The sequence below is a fragment of the Rhincodon typus genome, chromosome 1 (assembly GCF_021869965.1).
Source record: "Rhincodon typus isolate 14 chromosome 1, sRhiTyp1.1, whole genome shotgun sequence".
NCBI lineage: Eukaryota > Metazoa > Chordata > Chondrichthyes > Orectolobiformes > Rhincodontidae > Rhincodon > Rhincodon typus.
Window position 1 is genome coordinate 104,052,266 of NC_063332.1, and position 19,707 is coordinate 104,071,972.

The 19,707-nt window shown below is 40.1% G+C and overlaps 1 protein-coding gene across 1 annotated transcript in view; it reads left to right on the plus strand.

Moving 5' to 3' along the window:
- The window catches only part of LOC109917899 (collagen alpha-1(XXV) chain), a 620,002-nt gene that overhangs the window by 524,103 nt on the left and 76,192 nt on the right, over positions 1 to 19,707 (plus strand). The window contains exons 15-17 of the mRNA XM_048603420.1: positions 7,696 to 7,758; positions 8,298 to 8,366; positions 15,528 to 15,572. Of these exons, the coding sequence (XP_048459377.1) occupies positions 7,696 to 7,758; positions 8,298 to 8,366; positions 15,528 to 15,572 (177 nt within the window). The remainder of the gene's footprint in view (positions 1 to 7,695; positions 7,759 to 8,297; positions 8,367 to 15,527; positions 15,573 to 19,707) is intronic.

Genomic DNA, 19,707 nt, shown 5'->3' on the forward strand with positions numbered 1-19,707 from the left:
CCCTTCTTCAGAAAAGATGTGTGCTTTCTAAAGTTCTAATATTTTCTGAAGAAGGGTCTAGGCCCGAAACGTCAGCTTTCCTGCTCCTCTGTGTTCATGGATGTGTTCATCCAGCTCTACACCTTGTTATATCATTCACTGCTTCACTTTATAAAGACATTTGCTGAACCATGGAATAACACCCCAGATTAGTGAAATGCCACGTTCTATGCAGTTTGCATCCAGTTTGATGATGGCTTCATATTGATGCAAAATATATAGAATGAGCTAGATTTTCCTCCTCCCTCATGTTTGTAATTGACCAGGAAAAGTGGTAGTAAATGTCAGAGGGATTTGCCACTATGTCCTTTGCTGAACTCAGTTTCCATCCTGTACCCCTCCTGAGACCACTGGCAGTTAGCTCTTCCCTGCACTGTTGCCATTTTCTGCCATTGTACCAATGTCTCTTTTACAATAGTGTGTCCTTATAAAACATTTGCTTCCACTGAATTTACTTAAGATTTCTTCCAGATGCATTTTTAAGAGGGAAGAAATCAAGATACCAAACACGAAATGTAAATATTATTACTATAATACAATTAATTTCAAGTAAGTGAGATTGCAACTTTGGAATTGTACAATATAAACTAACACGTTTTCCTCTGTTAATGAATTTTAAAAATTAGCATTAATTTAAAGTGGTAATTTCAGAGCAAACTCCACAACTGCTAGTTTGAATACCTTGATTCACCCCTTAAAGATGCTGTATGAAGCATTTTTTAAATATTGTAACAAAGTCTTTTTAATAAAGTTATTAGTTCATTTATGTTCCAGTAAATAAGTTCAGGAATGACATGCTGCATCACTGTAAATGTTGGTTAAATTTTTTTTTGACCTACTGAAGTCCAGTCTTTTTCAGTCAACACTTAGCATTGCATCTCAAACTATTTGCCAGCGTTCAAATATGCATTCAGTTTCAAGAATTATGAAGTAAATTTGGAGACATATGAAACTTCTAAGTGTTTGATTTTCCTTTTTTCCTTTTTTGACGAGCAATATTCTTTATGTTACACTTGCACCATGTATTTTTTTGGTCTTATTGCTCCTGCAGTGTATAAAATTCAATGGACACTTTTACTTCTGCAGTTATAGCAATAGCACAGTGCACACCAGCTGAAGAAAATAGATGTCTGTATTTCCCGTTCACTATAAAATTCTTCTGCAAAGAATAGTTTGCAAAATGAAGAGGAATTGTTCCTCATTCTATTTGCTGCTGAGAAGAAGTGATAGTATCTCATCCAATAGCAATACTGCAATTTTAAATTACACTAACTTTTCATTTAACGCTGGTGCATGCAGCACAGTTTGCTGTGTTTAGGTCTGCAAGCAACTCTTAGGCATTTCTTCCATGATAACAGCACATTTTTAAATTCATTCATGGGATATTAGCTTCACTGACTGAGCCAGCATTTATTGCCCACCCCTAATTGCCACTGAACTTTTGAGATGTAAGTACACCTACAGTGCAGTCAGGGAGGCAGTTGCAGGATTTTGACTCATTGACAGTAAAGGAACAGATAATATTTCCAAGACATGGTGTGCAATGTGGAGGGGAACTTACAGTTGGTGATGATCCCACGGGCGCATCTGCTGATCCTATCCTTTTAGGTGGCAGGGTTCATGGGTTGAGATAGCGATATCAAAGGAAAATATATATTGAGATCGTGGCTAGTTTATTTGTCTAACAAAGGCAGCCAAAGATTCAGAATTGTTGGAAATACTTTACAATTCCACGAGATTTGCAACAGCATTGTTCTCCCCCAAGTAAAGTCTTCGACAGCCAGCGACAATCCAAATATGAGCTACTGTAGGCCAGACACATTTTCAGTCGTGTTGTTTGGTAATGGTTGACATTTTCAACCTGTTTTATAAGAAATTTTCTGTACACAATGGAAAAGTTAACACTGGGCTCCTGTAAAAACTGAGCACAGCAGATATAATGTATACATACAGTATTAGACCAGGAATATTAATATGTTAGGTTTTTCACAGTAAATCCTCTTTTCTTCGTCCCTAATAAAAGGCACTGGGGTCATTTTGATTTTGGCCAATGATATAAAATGGGTAAGATCAATTCCTTTGCCCCATTATACTTCTCCCCCATTTTTATTTCTGTAGATTTTATTGAGAAACAAAAAGAGATCATCCAAATTATGCCAGTTTTTCAAAGCTGAGAGCAGATCAACAACGTCTTAGTACCAAAGTTAAACATTTGGATTGGAATAAATCAAACCAATCAGGCTAATTGAATTCTGATCTTACATTTATAAAGGGCAGGAACTCTGATGGCTGCAGTCTGAATCCTTTCTTGATTGTCTTTAAAGGAGTTAGTAAGAGCATTCATGCTCATATGAAAAATGAAAATAATAGTGGTCAACATGCTGGACCTTAATGACCCAAAATACAATCCATTGTCATGCTTCCCTTGAACATTCAGATGTGGAGATTGGCAATTTATGTTAGTTCAATTCTGTCCTTACTGACGGCAATAATGGGAATTCATTTAAGGGACAATTTTCTTTAATGGTCCTCTGTTCAGTGCATTCATTGACCCAAAATACAGATGCATTGTCATTTTTCCCTTCATCAAACAAGCTCATGTATAGAAATTGGGATTTCAGAAGGGACCAGGCACTTGTGCAGTTGTGCTAGAGCAAGAGGTACTGTCTTGTGAAGGGGGATAGGAGGGAAATTGGAAACTAAAATGGAAATCTTAACTCTCAACAGCAAATTATTTAATCAAGTTATGTTAGAAATGTTATCCTCAGGTCTGTGATACTTTGATTTTAAACTTACTATCTGCATTAAGACCCAAACTTTGTTAAATTAAAGTGATAACTGTGTGTAAGAATCTATCCCTAGCCACCTTTGTATTCTAGGAACCAATATCCTAGCTCAGTAGCAGCAGTGTGTACAAACTGTAAGAAGTACTTCAGTAACTCACCAAGGTTCCTTAGACAGCACCTTCCAAACCCACATCCACTGCCATCTGAAAGGACAAGGGCAAAAGATACATGCAGACACCACCAAATTCAAATTTCCCTCCAAGCAACTCACCATCCCAACTTGGAAACATACCGACTTTCCTCCAGCGTTGTTGAGGCAAAATCCTGGAACTCCCTATCAGCACTGAGGGTGCATCCAACCAATCAGATTGCAATGGTTCAAGTAGGCAGCTCACCACTGCCTTCTCACTGACAACTTGGGATGGACAATAAATGCTGGCCCAGTGATGCCCTCTGCTCTTTTGGTTTTCCTTCTTATTTGCTCCAATAAATGTGGCTCATAAGGCATCAATCCAATTTAACATCAATAATATTTGTTCGAAATGCATTGTCCTGCCAGGCTTTTTAACGTGACATTATCTGTAAAACGATAACATTGATGTTAAAAACAGTTGCTGTTCTGGCATTGCCCTAATATATGCCTTGTAGAAATGTGGTGGGTTGATTACAAACTGAGTCATAAACTTGATCCCAGCTTTCTTGACAGTTTCATCAGGTGAAGAATAAAATTATCACTTGCTCCAAACAAAGTCAAGGAGCAAGAGGAATGAGGGTCCTCCTAGCCAGGAGTTTCCTTCTCACAGGGCTAGCAGGATATTATTGGCCAGGAGAGCACGTAAAAGTGACTGAACTGGTTTGCTAAATGCCAGATGCAGAGCCAGTATTCTCCATAAGAATATTACTTAGGTGGATAAAGGAACCCAGAGAGGCATCTATTCGCCTTTTTGCAAGCAGTGAACATACCCACCTGGTCTATCTACATAATAACAGACTGGACCTCCCTTGCAAGCTTTGTTGATATTGTCAACAACAGACAGATGCTGGCATTTACACTAGGATTAAACGTGGCAAGGTTTCAAGGCCTATTTGCAAAGGAAACCAAATAAAAGATGATCTTGTTGATAGGCAGTGCTAACAAAAGTTGAACAAATATTTTCAGCCGATTGCAATCCTGTCAGAGCAATGTAAGTGAGACATTAATTGCCACATACATCAAATATAAAGTGTTCATGCAGATGGAGAACTAATTAACCATACATCAGCTCATGAGTATAATATTTGATACTTTATACTACTTTACATCAACTAGAGACTAATTATGAAATCTGGAATATCACAACAAAGCTGCAAACTGACTTCACACCTTTGTTGTGCATAAGTGTCAATGCATGTGTTTGTGTGCATGTCGTGTGTGTGCACTAGCAAATTGCCAAGTTTGCCAGTCAATATGATGGAATGCATCAGGGACAAGTAATACCACCTTCCAATGCTGTAGCTGCATTTTCAACTCACGTTGTGCCTGAACCTTACAATAGAGATTGGGGATGTCAGTCTCACATGCTGGTGCTCTTGGAGATTTAAAACTTCAGTAATATTCTTCCAAATGTTCACCTACCTGAACGGTTAAGGGTTTATTAGAGATTGTGTCGGCTACATTCATCGTATCAGTGTCATGCTATTTGTTTCTTAATAATGCCATTGAAGTAATTGGGAATTGTGCTACACTTGAAGTATTATCGAAAAAGTAAGCTGAAAGGTCAAGATCAATCGTTCAAGAAACTACCAAGATTGAAAAGAGTAAAGAACAAACAAAATTAATCAGGAAGATTTGGGTTGATAACACCTTTGCTGAATGGCAGTGAGTGACTAGTAAATACCAAGGGATCAGTGATGGGGCCCCAGCTGTCCACAATATATGTTAATAGTTTAGATGAGAGAACTAAATGTAATATCTCAAAATTTGCAGATGACACAAAGTTGGTTGGAGCGGTGCATTGTGATTTGGACAGGCTGAGTGAGCGGGAAAATGCATTGTGGATGCAATGTAATGTAGGTAAATGGCAAAAATAGGAAGGCAGATTATCATTTGGGTGGCTGTAAATTGGAGAGAGGGGAATGTTCAACAAGACCTGGGTGTCCTTGTACACCAGTCACTAAGTGCTTAGGTGCAGCAGGCAGTAAAGAAGGCAAATGTTGTATTTGCCATCATAGCAAGAGGCTTTGAATACAGGAACAAAGATGTCTTGCTGCAATTATACAGGGCATTGGTGAGACCATGTCTGGAACATTGTGTGCAGTTTTGGTCTCCTTATCTGTGGAAGGATGTTCTTACTACACAGGGAGGCAGCAAAGGTTTATCAGACTGGTTACTGGTATGGCAAAGCTGCATATGAGCAGAGATTGAGTTGGTTAGGATTGTATTCATTTGAGCTTAGAAGAATGAGGGGAGATTGTTTAGAAACCTATAAAATTCTAACAGGACTAGACAGGTTAGATGTAGAAGGATGTTCTCAATTGTGGGGGTGTCCAGAACCGGGGGTTGGGGGTTGAGAGGTGGGGGGGTGGTGGTTTCTGGTCATAGTTTAAGTACAAGGGATAAATCTTTTAAGACTGAGATGAAGAGAAAATTCTCCACCCAAAGAGTGGTAAGCCTATGGAATTCGCTACCGCAGAGAGGGATTGAGGTCAAAACATTGTATTTTCAAGAAGGAGGTAAAGATATTGCCCTTATGGCACAAGAGATATGGGGGGAGGGCGGTATTAGGGTACTGAGCTAGATGATCAGCCATGATCAGAATGAATGGTGGAGCTGGTTTAAGGGGCTGAATGGCCTACTCCTGCTCCTATCTTCTATGTTTCTATGTTCCATGTTTCTCATCAACCTTGTGCCTTCAATACATGACTCTTGAAAGGAGGGCTAATAGAGAGATAAAAATTCCAGAGTTCAGGCTCCGAGTAAGAATGACGTGATGTAGCAGACAGTAGCACGTCTTCACCAACCTTTTCCTAAACGTTAACATTATCCATCTGTGTGCAATAATAACCACACATACAGATCAACAAATTACCTCATGAAAGTGAACAACTTATTGACAGAAAAAGTAAATAAATAGAGTGTTGAAAATTTTGAAGCTTAAGAAACAATTGCAGCAGAGTCCTCAAATACAGAGTAGGAATTCACACCTTTCTCCAACTGTGATGAATAATCCATTTTTTTTACTGGTGTTATGTTATGCATATTTTCAATTTAAGATAGATGTCATCATTCAAATCTCATATGTGTCTCAAATTACATCTTTTATAAGCTCCATTTGCGTGTCAATAGGGATCTCCTTAGTTGAAAGGTTACTGTCATCGTGAAAAAGCATGAAAGGGGCTTGGATTGACGTACTGCCATTGATTTCTCTATTGGCTGATATCTAACCAGCTGTTGCTGCTTTCTTCTTTATTAGTACGAGCTGTTGGGGATATTGTATGAAAACTTTGGAAAAATAAGAAAGGCTATTGGAGTGTTTTCATTTATGGCTTAGTTTGTACATCTGGGATGAACAAAGAGAAAAATTTATTTGAAGATAAATCCACAGTGTGCTTTGAAGGATAGTCATACAATGGCATCATTAGAGAAAAGCGTCCCAACTAGAAAAGCAAATACAGAAACCAACGTTAAACGCAAGATTTGTGATGTATTGAGGGAATGTTCTCAGAATTACAGCTACTTGAAAGAAAAATCATTTCCCAATTGCTTAAATTATAACAACATGCAGCTTTGTTTTAATCTGATGTTCAGTCAAGTCCTCAAATAAGTTTTTATTTTGTTACGATGGTTTCTTTCATTTTCTCCTGTTTATATCTAAGAGTTCAATTGAAGCATACAAGCCTTAATAATTAGATTATTAAACATGCAGGGCCTCCATGGCTTAGAGTTTAGCCATTTTCACTGAGCTAGTCACATCACTGAAAGTCGCTATCGCCTCATACAGCTGGGGGGAGCGATGAATTCATATGTCTATGGGGCCTAAGCTGAGGAGACACAGTCAAATATCAAGACCCTGTTGGCATTTTAGAGTGTGGCACAGTGATCAGGCACACAGGGTTCAGCAGGGATGCCCCAGAGGTCCTCACAGAGTTTCATCTGAAGGAGCTCCTTGGGATGACAATGCTGACTGAGGACCTTCCACATTTAACAAATGTCAGCGTGCTTCTGCCGCCCACTGTTTACCATCTGCTGAACTGAGTCCTGAACACTGCAGAAGGCCTCATTCTCCATGCTGCGTTCTCTGCTTCAGCACCGCATTGCCTGTCACAACCAGCCAGTAACCTGAGGTAGAGGAAGCAGGCTCTTGGTCATGGGCTGCTCAGATTCAGCCCTGTGTGCTCTTTTCACAAGATCCAATATTGGGTGAGTTGGTAGCCCAAAGCCCCAAACATTCTTAAACCAGGACTCCAGGCAGGAATGAAGCGCACTCACTCGAGTGTCACATCCTCGATATTTGGAGTACATTTTGTTTTCAATAATCCAGGAATGAATCACTGCCTTTATGTGGAGTGTTCACTGTGTTCTGCTGGATGATATGACTGTTCCACTTTTACCCCCATCTTCTGCTGTGCATAGCATTGCTTCTGGCTGACTGGCTGTTTATGATTGGCTGATATCTTAGCACTGGGGCCCACTTGAAGTATTGTAGTTCTTTCCTGTATAGTCTCTTCTTTAAATCCTGTGCTGCATACATTTTTGTTTATTTTCTGTTTTGTGGAAGCTTTTAGACCACTAATCACACAGATGATTGATTTTTTAAAAGAGAAAAGCTTAACAAAGGTTCAAACCCATGTTTAGAATGCATATACATTTTAACTTTGACTTTTATTTTAGGGTGAAGCAGGATTTTGGGGACCTCAGGGAGAACCCGGGCTGCCTGGGTTACCAGGAACAAAGGTGAGATTGTTGTAATTGTGTGCAAGAGGCTGCTAACTACAGAGAGCACTGACCTTGTATCCATTTGAAAAATTAACCCAAAATATATTTGGTTCATAATACAGAGAAGTTGTATTGTTCAATTATGCCAAGCCCAATTCAGAAAAGTGAACGAAAACTCCAAATTTCAAGTTTAAAATAAAAAAAAGTGTAACACAGTGCACAATAAAAACTGATTTTGATGATGATTTCCTTCCAAATTAATGATGAAACAACTAGGTGATGCACTTCTTCAGAAACTGCATGAAGTCTGCTTCATGTGCAGAAGTGTAGCTTCTTTTGGAAAATGGTAAAGACTTAACTATCAGTGACATCACCTCTGATAGGCCACTGTGCTCCTCGTGTGTATCCTCTTTGGAAATACAAGGAAATGTGGAGTAAGTCACCAATGCCGAGATCAATGTGTCAGAATTTGCAGGATACGCTGAGAACCTTGCTGTTGCAGAGAAACCTGTGTCAACATATCTATGATGTTGTTTGTTCTTTGGTATTTTTAACAGGGAGAGAAAGGAGATGGAGGGCCACCAGGAAGAGGTGAAATAGGCCAGCCTGGACCTTCAGGCCCAAAGGTTAGCTGACTGTTTTACCCAGGAGGTTTTATCTTGTTCCTGTTCACACCACTGAACGTGATGTTTAAAGCTCTAAGCTGTTCATTTGCAGCATATCACACATATCTCCAGATTCCACCTTTAGTTCCACACAGGAAATGGGTTGTTGGTGTCTGTGCTGTCCGCTGGAAGGGCTGACAGATCTATCATTATTTCTGCTGTTAAACTGAAACAGGAGATCATTGACAATTGAGAGTCTGTCACTATGTGGCCAAAAAACAACTCAGTTTAAACAATGCCCTGTTATCAGGCTGGAAGAACTTGTCTTCAGTTGCACACTCTGGTCTCCATAACTGTTCTGTGCAAATAGCTTTGCAATGCAATGAAACTGGTGTGGTTTTCAATTCAGGGCCAGCTCCTCTTGTTTGTGCATCTTCACGGAGCACTATCTCCTATTTAGAGATTAAACAAAAATAAATTAACAGTCAGCCGGTCATTCAAGAAAAAAATTGTCTCCTTTTAGTTTGACAGCAGGATACCAAATAAGTTTTAACTTTGAAAAACCAGAGAGCAGTTTTTTTAAAATAAGACCATTCTTGTCTATTTACTCTTTCATGATGCATCATGAAGGCGTGAATTATTAAAGTTACATTTTCAATAAATTTTCAAACCAAAAAATCCTCCAAAGACAGGTGAATGATCCCCTGGCCTATCCTTCTGTTTTCATGGCAGTGGGCTTTAGATCCGAACAAGTGTCCTTGTTAGGATTTAGAGAGACAGTTGAGTCTAAGCAGTTGCTCAGCTTACCTTTTTATGTAACATCACATTAACTATTTACAATATTAAGCTTAGCACATAGTGTGCACTAAAACAACTTCATCCTTAGTCCACAACAAGTAATCTCTTAAATTACAGCTGATACAGGCTGACTGCTAACTGTTTACTGTACATCTCCTCCCAATCCCTGACAATATGCATGATTTATGTTCATCCTACGTCTCCCTTAGAATCTCTGCATGGAATCTGAAAAACGGCAGGGAAGGTGATAGGAGGGGATCTAGCTGCTGCCTTCCCACCGCCACAGGAATGAATTTCCGGGCAGGAAGGCCCAAGCTGAACCTTCCTGCTCTTCTGTCAATTAATTCTACCTTTAGTCAATTAAAACTTGAGGGTCTCATCCTACCCGGGTTCGAATTACTTCTGGAAGAGGGCTGTTAAAGGATTGGCCCATCAAACTGGTCAGGACGTGGATGTAAACCATATCATCAGTAAGTTCGCAGATGACATGAAAATTGGTGGTGTGGTAAGCCATGAGGAGGAAAGCCTTAAACCACAGGATGATGGAGACAGGCTGGTCAGATGGGCTGAACAGTGGTAAATTGGATTTAATCCTGAAAAGTGTGAGCTGATGCATTTTGGGAGGACAAACAATGCAAGCAGCACATGATGAATGGTAGGAACCTAGGAAGTACAGAGGACCAGAGGGACCTTGATGTTTATGTGCATGGATTCTTGAAGGCAGAAGGACAGGTAAATAAGGTTGTTAAGAAGGCACATGGGATTCTTGTCTTTACGAGTTGAGGCAGGGAACACTAGAGCAAGTGGTTATGATGGAGCTGTTAGTTAGGTTACAGCTGGAATACTGTGTACATTCTGATCACCACATGATAGGAAAGATTTGTTTGCACGAGAGAGAGTACAGAAGAAATTCGCCAGGATGTTGCCTGGACTGGAGTAATTGATTTCTGAAGAGGGACCAGATAGGCCGGAGTTATTTTCCTAAGAGCAGAAAAGGCTGAGGGGTGGGGTGGGGGGACAAGATCAAATTGAGGTGTACAAAGTTCTGAGGGCATAGACAGGATAGATAGAAAGAAACCTTTCAATTTACTAAAGGGTTCAGTAACCAGGGGAAACAGTTTTAAGCTAAGGAGTAGGAGGTTTAGAAATGATTTGAGGGAAGGCTTTTTTCACCCACACCATGATGGGAATCCAGAGCTCCATGTCTAAAAGAGTGAGAAAGGCATGAACTCTCAAGACATTTAAGAACTATTTACTGCGTACTTGAAATGCTATAGCATACAACAGTTTTATTTGCATTGTGCAAGTAAGTGTTCGAGTCATCAGAGAGTACCAGCTCTATATTCAAGTTATTTTTCTGGACCTCTGGATAGTTGGGCTATTTCCATTGTACCTTCACGATTTTGATCCCAGATCCATGTCAACCCTCCTGTCTGGGGATTTGGTAAGTTATAGACTCTAATATATAGTTTATGGCTTGACTTACTTGGTACTGCTTGCTTTTTCACACTGTCTTTCTATCTATTAGCATTGCACTTGGTATGAGTATGTGTAGGAAAGCAGAGCTTGGTCCTTGGTTTTTTATGCCCATCAAGAGTTTGCACAGGACAAGACCGTTTTGTAGTGGTGCATAGTGATAACTCAGTAGGGCCAAGTCAAAGCCCTCATTCATCTTCAACAAGCTTTGATTATCCTTATTCCAGTCGCCATTCGCCTGTGCATATTTAGGTGAACTGGTGATGTGCACAAACCTCTAGGATTCTGCAAAGTTATTTTGAAATATTCATTGGAAAATTGTGGACCATTAGCTGAAATTATCTGAAACAGCTATTCCTGGCATGCCCCATGCTATAAGAATTTCCTTGAGGAAGAAAGTAAGAGCTTCTGAGGTGAATCCATGCAACCTCAATCCATCTTGGATTTTTTTTTTCTTATTATTCATTTTGTGGGATGTGGGCATTGCTGGTTGGCCAGCATTTCTTGCCCATCCCTAGTTGCCCTTGAGAAGGTGGTGGTGAGCTGCCTTCTTGAACCATTGCATTCCTCCTGCTGTGGGCTGACCCACAATGCTATCACTGGATTTTGACCCAGCGGCAGTGAAGGAACGGCGATATATTTCCAAGTCGGGATGGTGAGTGACTTGGAGGGGAATTTGGAGGTGGTGGTGTTCCCATATATAACAAATGGAATGAAGATATGATGAGTGTTTCTTTTCATTCTTATTGATGCATTGCCGATGCAGATTATGCAGTTAAAAATCATACTTCCAACGTTCTTGAAGTTCCATGTCTCTTAACATTTCATACCTCCACATGGAGTTTATGCTTGACCTCTTTACTTTCTAACAGCTAAGTGATGTCACTAGATCCACTGAAGAAGGTCAAGTCTGAGGGTTTTTGGAAAAGCATCCTCCATTATAGATTAGCAATGAAATCTGTGAAACTAAGATGTCTTCACTGCACAGAGTATTGTTTTGGAATGGGATTGCTTGAAATATATTTTGACCATCATTTAATGCACATTCTTTATCTTTTTCTAAGCTTCTGATCACTTGGATGCTGCAGGTAGCCTTGTCATAAAAGAAGTCAAGGACTGTACTTCTTAGATAAAATGCTTATCCTTTTGTGCTGGTTATTTAGTAAGAATGCATGGTAAAGTGTCCACTATAATTTGAGATTTTCCTTGAACATACTTAGTTGTAGCATTGCACCTCATTATTCGTAAGTGAAGTCTCTGTATTCTCACTGGCCTCACCAGTTCCTTGACATTTAACAATGGTGCCAATATTTTGTGGTCTGTTTCAATGGTAAATTTCAGATCGAAGATGCAATCTGATTTTTTTTTCACAAACTTATATAGCTGCCAGTGCTTCATTTTCAATCTCTGCATGTTTTTCTTCATTTCAGGCAAGTTCTGGATGCAAACCAGTCTACACTTTCCATCTTTCTGTATTTGAAAAAGTACAACTCTTAGTCCAGTTGACAATGCATCTGTAGCTACTATTGTTCTTAGTTCTGGGTCATAGTGAAGTTGTATGTCTGATGAAATAGACATTTCCTTTATTCTCTCAAAGTACTTCAATTGATTTTTATGCCTACACCATGCTTGATTCTGACTGAGCAAATGTCACAGCAATTCACAATTCTTGTGCCAAGCTTGTTAAAAAGATCCCCACTCAGTTAACTGTTCCCCTGCAGTATCTCTGCTGTACTGCGATGTTGTGAGATGGGGGGAAATCTTGGATGGTTTTAGTCTTTTGTTGATCAGCCCTGATGCCTATAGCATGATTGATGTGTCCCAAAAGATTAATGGTATGTTGTGAGAACACACGTTTTTCGTGCAGAGTGTGACCTGCTTCTTGCCAGCATTTAAACACACGGCTCCACTCTGTCGTCATGTTCAGATATGGTGGAATTATGGATTAGAACGTCATCCAAATGACAGATAACACCTTTTAATCCTTACAGGATGTACATCACTGTTTTAATAAAAATTTCTGGTGTTTATATAGTGTCAGAGGTAGCCTGTAAAAGCATTACATTCCAATTGATATGGTAACATTGTCAATAATTTGGATTCTTTATCTAAGTGCAGTTTCTAAAGCCACTTTTAGCATGAAGTTTGCTGAAAATTGTGCTTTTTGTTAGCTTCACCAAACTTTCATTTAATGATGCCATAAGCTGGATCTACCTTTCCACTGCTTTGTCTAATTGTGTGCGATCAACACAGATTTGTCAGAAGAAGAGACATACTGGACTCCCAATGTTAACTTTGTTTCTCTTTCCACAGATGCTGTCATAATCGCTGGGTTTCTCCAGCACTTTCTGTTCCTATCACAAATTCATAGTGAGCCATTTGGTTTTGGTACTATGCCAAAACACCAATTCATTGACTGTGTCACTGGTGAAACCACTCTTGGATGTAGCGTTGCTAATCTTTTTTTGCTTCATCTTCCTTAAAACTAAATGCGAAACTTTCCTTGGAGTGAATAAGCACACAGGTTTGGCATCTGAACTCAACATGATATGGGAAGCTATTTTAGCCATTCAAAGCCAATAAGCAATTTTGTGAATTACACTCTGAATCCTTTTTGGTTTCCCAGGTGTTCCAACTCATGAACCTTATAAATTAGTTACAGATCTGCGCAAGCTTTCTGGCTCAGTAATGAACACTCTCGATTTTAAATCACATTTTGTGTCTCTGATTTCTACTCCTTTATACTGCAGTGTCACAGTCAACTGTTCCAGTCCCTGGAGTTAAATAGTTGATGTCTTAGAGGAAGTTTCTCCCAGAAATTTTATCCCATTGCTTTTGAGTTCTTCAATGTCTTGAATGTTACTTGTTCTGGTTACATTTTCTTTTCCAGTTTATCTCTTTATTGCTGTGGCAGACAGTTTTAAAGTGTCCAGTCTTCTTGCTGGACTGCCACTCTGCAGGCCAATCTTCACCTCCAATATTACTTTACCCACCGCAGAAAGAACATTGTGTAATGGCAGCACCACCCTTTGTGCTTTCTTAGCTTCTGTTTCAATGCATTTTCAGTCCTGTACCTCACAAACTGTACTGCCTCAATTGGTCTTCTCCAAGAAGAATTCCTTTTGCCTCAGATAAAAACTCAGTTCTGCTTTCTCACCTCTGCCTGCCTTGGTAATTGCATTGCTTTTGCTCATGTTAAATCTTCCCTTGACTGTAATGAAAACTGATAGGATCTCACCCAAGACTCCAACCACAATATAATCCTTAAATAGGTAATCTTTCATAGTTCAATACTTACAATTATGCTAATTAATATAGGTCATTCATGAAGGATCCTCTACTGTCTCCTGGGTTTCTAATGCATTTATTACTTTTTGGCCTGAGTATAATTTAATCTAAGGCTGAAATAAACATTGACAGTTCCAGTAACATCTTTAAATATGGAAGTTTATTTATTTATGCCCAGTCCCACTAATACAACACATGTAAGGCTGCTAATTGTACAGGGAGGTAATTGACTTTGGCCTTGTTGGTTTAGCTACTAACCTCAAGACATTCAATACCTGGTAAACAGTCTGTGCCAGTTTTGCCACAACTTGTCTTACTTTAGACTTTCCAGATGCTTGAGACATTCTGGTCACAGTAATTTCTTCACCTGAGCTTTCTAATGTTCAGCGGTACTCTGTTTACAACTGCTTCCCTCTATCCCACAGCTCTGGCACTGGTGATGGTGAAGGCCAATATTCTTTCTAAGATACACCTCTGTAGAGCAACCCAAAAGTGCTCACCCACAGGCTGCACACAAGCCAGCCCCTTAATTTGCAATGTGTGTTTGTACAACACAAATGAGGGTCCACCCACGTAATCAGGCACAGACTATAAGAAGATTGAAAGTTATGTTGGTGAGGAGCCTCAGGAGGAGGCGAGATGAATTATCCACTTGGCAGTTCTTACTGAGAATAGTTACAAACATGTCATTTTGTGCATTCTGATGCTGTGCTCTGCAATTATTGTGTATTTGGATGTTCTTTGAACATCCTGCTCATCTAGTTAACTGTAAAGCTGTTTACCAACTTCCATGACTGGGAATAGCAGTGCTCCAGACAGGGTGTATTGCCTGGAGGATACCTCGACCCAGTCTACAGCATGCTACCACCACCATTGAGCATCCATGTAGCTCTGTGTTGCAGCATCACCAAATTGTTTGCACCTCACTGTAACCCTGGGCAATGGTACAGATCAGCCGTACCCCAATGTAAGCCTGGGCAATGGTACAGATCGGCCGTACCCCACTGTAACCCCAGGAGATGGTACAGATCAGCTGTACCTCACTGAAACCCCGGGAGATGGTACAGTTCGGCTGTACCCCGCTGTAACCCTGGGAGATGGCACAGATCGGCCGTACCTCATTGTAACCCCGGGAAACGGTACAGATCGGCCGTACCTTATGGTCACCCTAGGAGAGGGGTCTACACTGTAATCCTAAGAGACAGTATCTCAGTGTAGCTCCTGGAGTGAGAGCAGGGATTGAGCAGCAATCAACTGACAAATACTGCCCACTATGCGTTTTTTTTATCAACTCTATTAAAAGATTTATAACTTATAAACCATTACTTGGAGAATTAATGCAGAAGAATTCTGGCTATATTTAATTTAATATCACTCCAACAAACAGAAATCAAAAGGACGCACGTGGCATTGCAACTTAATTAAATCCACTCATTCGAATGTGCAGAGCACATCGGCTGAAATCAGGATTGTTATTTAAATGTAACATTTATATTAAATTATATTACTAACCATTCTTCTTAATAGTCTTTGTTCACAAGATAACGTAATGTTTCCTTTTTATCCTTTTGTCCTATCCCACCCCTTTTGCATTGCCTGTTACTGTGTGACCTGGACCAGGGGGAGCCAGGTGAACTGGGGATGCCAGGCCGTTATGGAGCAAAGGTTAGTGTTGTGTGTTATTTCAATCATTGCAGCTTCCTTTCGATTAGTTAATAATTAGAAGTGACTTCAAAAGCATTATGGATGCGAGATTGGTCCTGAGCTGATGAGTTTCAAGATGGTCAGAGTTGTCCAGATCAAAAGGTTGTGTTTTTAGAATCTGTTTAAGAAATGCATTTTGCTCAACAAAGCCTTCAACTGTTATACATAAATCCCTTCTCAGTGCACATCTCAATCACTATCTCTTTCCTTAAACCCATTCATTATGTCCACATCAATGACCTTTCATGCTAAATTATTTCACAACTCTCTTGCACTTTGAAATACAAGTCTTGTCTGACTTCTCTCTTTTTTTTTTAATTCATTCATGGGATGAGGCCATCACTGTCCAGGTCAGCATTTATTACCACCCCTTATTTCCCAGAGGACTGTTATGTGTCAACCACATTGCTGTGGGTCTGGAGTCACGTGTAGGCCAGACCAGGTAGTCATGACAGTTTCCTTCCCTGAAAAACATTAGTGGTCCAGATGTGTTTTTCTGATAATCGACAATGGTCATCATTAGATGCCTCATTCCAAATATTTATTGAATTCTAATTCCATCTACTGCCATGGCAGAATTCGAACCCGATCCCAAGAACATTACAAGGGTCTCTGAATTAGTAGTTTGGTGATAATACAGCTAGGCCATTACCTCCCACTAAAGCTGAAATCCTACCATTAACACCCTAATGCTTTGACATTAAGCACAACAGGCAGGTCTGGTTAGTCTGGTGCTCATATGGCTGGCTGACCATTTTTACTGACTGGAGGATTTGTAACCAAAGTTCTTATGTTCCCAGCCCTCTGTCTTCAAACATATCATCGTTTGCATTTATTTTGAAATGAGAAATCCACATTGATATGCTTTTTAAAATGTTATGGATTCAGCAAAGTCAGCTTCCAGTGGAGCAAAGCCAATACTCACTGAATCCAACTGCTCACCTTCAGGATTCACATCCAAGAAAGCACACCAACATCTCTACTTCCTCAGAAGTCTAAGGAAATTCAACATGTCAACAATGACTCTTACCAATTTTTATACATGCACCATTGAAAGCATCCTATCCAGATGCATCACAGCTTGGTATGGCAACTGCTCTGCCCAAGATTGCCAGTAATTACAGAGAGTTGTGAACGCAGCCCATTCCATCTCGCAAACCAGCATTCCGTCCACTGACTCCATATACACCTCCCGCAGCCTCGGGAAAGCAGCCAACATAACCAAAGACCCCTCCCACCCTGGGTATACTCTCTTCCACCCTCTTCCATCAGGCATAGGTTTGATTTATCTGATTAGCAAGCAAAGCAATACTTTCCACTATATCTCATTCCATGTGACAATAATAAATCAAAACAAATCAAATCCTGTGAAAGCTTGTCCAGGGTGAGGTTTTCATCCTGTGTGCATGTAAATGTATTTACATTCTATGGAAATGTCATTCCATTCCTGGTTTTGTAGCAGACCGCTTGTGTTACACAGGTTACAATGATCTTCAGCTTCACGTGAATACAAATTGTGTGACATTATTTGGATGTGAAATGCCTTTAGATAACAGAGGTGAGATAAACTCAAGTATAGCAGCAGGAAACATCATGCCCAATGTGATAAACCTACAACCAACTTGAAGCAAGCCATTATAAAGTGCTCAGATAGTCCATTGGATTAAAGGAATATTTTTCACCTTTATTTATATCATTGCACCTTTTGTAAGAGCTTAAAGCTGAGGCAGTTCTCTTGACAGTAAAATTGAACCATCATCACTAACCAATGATCAGAATGCTGATGTGCAATGCTGCATATAGAGCTGCTTGAGTCGGATTGAGGAGGAAGTTTTGGCTCAGTCTATTATGAGTCAAACAAGTACCTCTTTAAAACAGCACCATTTATATCACAATACTCAATAATATGTCAAAATAAAGAGGCATGGAAAGGTCTGAGACAAAGGCCCCTATTATTTAAGCTGAAAGTTTATTACCTTACATCATCGTGTCACTAATAAATAAAAAACAACTCCAGGGCTTACCAACAATGCCCTGTGGAACCACCTCAGCATCTTTCTGCTATTCTGATAGTGATGTTAATACTCAAGCATTCCAGCTTTCCTATTTGAACAGATCTAGCTTCGGACTTCAGTCCCTGAGGAATCTGTGGTTTCTAAGTTATGGCTAATATTTTAAGTGATTAACGTTAAGGGGGCAGGTGTAACCCAGTCACTGATTAGTCTCACACCTGTTGGACGTAACATCAACAGTTCCAGACAGTCTGGACTGACAGCTCCAGAGGACTTATTATGGACCAATTTAAACCACGGAAATATCATAAGGAAATCATCAAATCCATTGCCCTGGCTTTTGGAAGCTGGGCTGAGCTCAAGGAAGACCAGGTCTTTCACACCTCATCACTCCAATTCCAGTGTGGGTACATTGAGAGACACTTTAAGAAGAGAAGGTATGTGTGGTGAAAATAGATTTTCAATTCCTCCTCCAAGTAACACTAAACTATGAGAAGCTGGAAATCACCTTATAGCACAAATGTACATTTTAAATTGATCCCTGTCTGCTAAACACTTCATATTTCACCTTTCTGATGAAAACTGTATATCTGATGTTGAGTAGTGAATGTCTTTCCTGATCTTCAACAATGGTCCAGCAGTGTTAAAGAAAGGAAAACCTGTGACACCCAGGTGTCATGCAGACATCTCCAAAGTAGGCTATAGGAAGGGAGATCTTTGTGAGATCTGCAATAGTATCACTCACCAAGAGTCTCCAGGTTGACATCTGTCAGCAACTTCCTGTTGAAAGTGAATGTTAAAACAGTAAGCATTTCCCATGAGGGAGAAGATGGTTCAAATAATTTTTGATATTGGAGTAGATCATCAGCTTGACAAGAGGGCATGAAAATGGTGTGATGGATCATCCACCCAGTTTTCTATTGAATCAATGAAGATTGGTAAGGAAGAAGTACATGATTATGTCATGTGTAGCCTGTACAAGATATTGTAGAATGATGAGGGAATGGCATGAAAGAGAGAGGATTAGGGACGAGGATGCCATCCCTTCAATGGTTCCAAACTTGCCACTGACCATGCCATCAGCAGCAGCTATCCCAATAATGGCCAACACTGTCTTCTCTGGGAAGGTGAGACATGCAGCAAGCAGTTAGAAAGGCAAATGGTATTTGCTATTGCCAAATAGTGTTGGCCTTCACACATTAGGATTTGATTACAAAAGTCTTACAGCAGTTGTACAGGGCCTTGGTGAGACCACACCTGGAGTACTGTGTACAATCTTGATCTCCTTACCTAAAATAAAATATACTGCCATAGAGGGAGTGCAGTGAAAGTTCAACAGATTGATTCCTGTGTTGGTCGGTTTGTCATCATATAAGGAGAGATTGGGTCAGTTGGGCCTGTATTCACTGGAGTTAGAAGAATGAGAAGGTACAAACTTCAGTCAGAGCTGGACAGACCAGAAGCAAGGATGAAGTTTCCACTCACCTGCAGTCTTAGAGCGAGGGGTCCCAGTCTCAGGATACGTAGTACGCCAATTCAGACTGAGACGATAAAGGATCTTCACTCAAATGATGCTGAACCTGTAAAATTCTCTACTACAAAAAGTTATGGAAGCCAAGTCACTAAATATATTTAAGAAAGAAATATTTCTTTAAAGGCTAAAGATATCAAGGAGTATGGGGACAGAGTGGAATATGGCATTGAGATAGAGCCAAGGTTATGTTGAATGGCAGAATGGGCTCAATGGGTTGAATGACACATTCAAGCACTGATTTTCAGTTTTCCATATGTTTCTCCACCTTCAGTTAGCTCCTTCTGCCTTTGGATACGCACAACCTTGTGCTGCAGGAGAGAGAGAAGTGTGTCAGTGAGTGTGATACAATTTGTAAGTGTTGTGACTGTCATAAATGCATAACTCCATGTTCAAACTGTACAGTGTGGATGTGAGAGTTGCAATAGTTTCAAATGTGTAAGTGTCTGCTAAATCACATGAACTTTCGATCTGAGTCCTGATGGATAAGAGACAACAAGGTGCAGGGCTGGATGAACACAGCAGGCCAAGCAGCATCATAGGAGCAGAAATG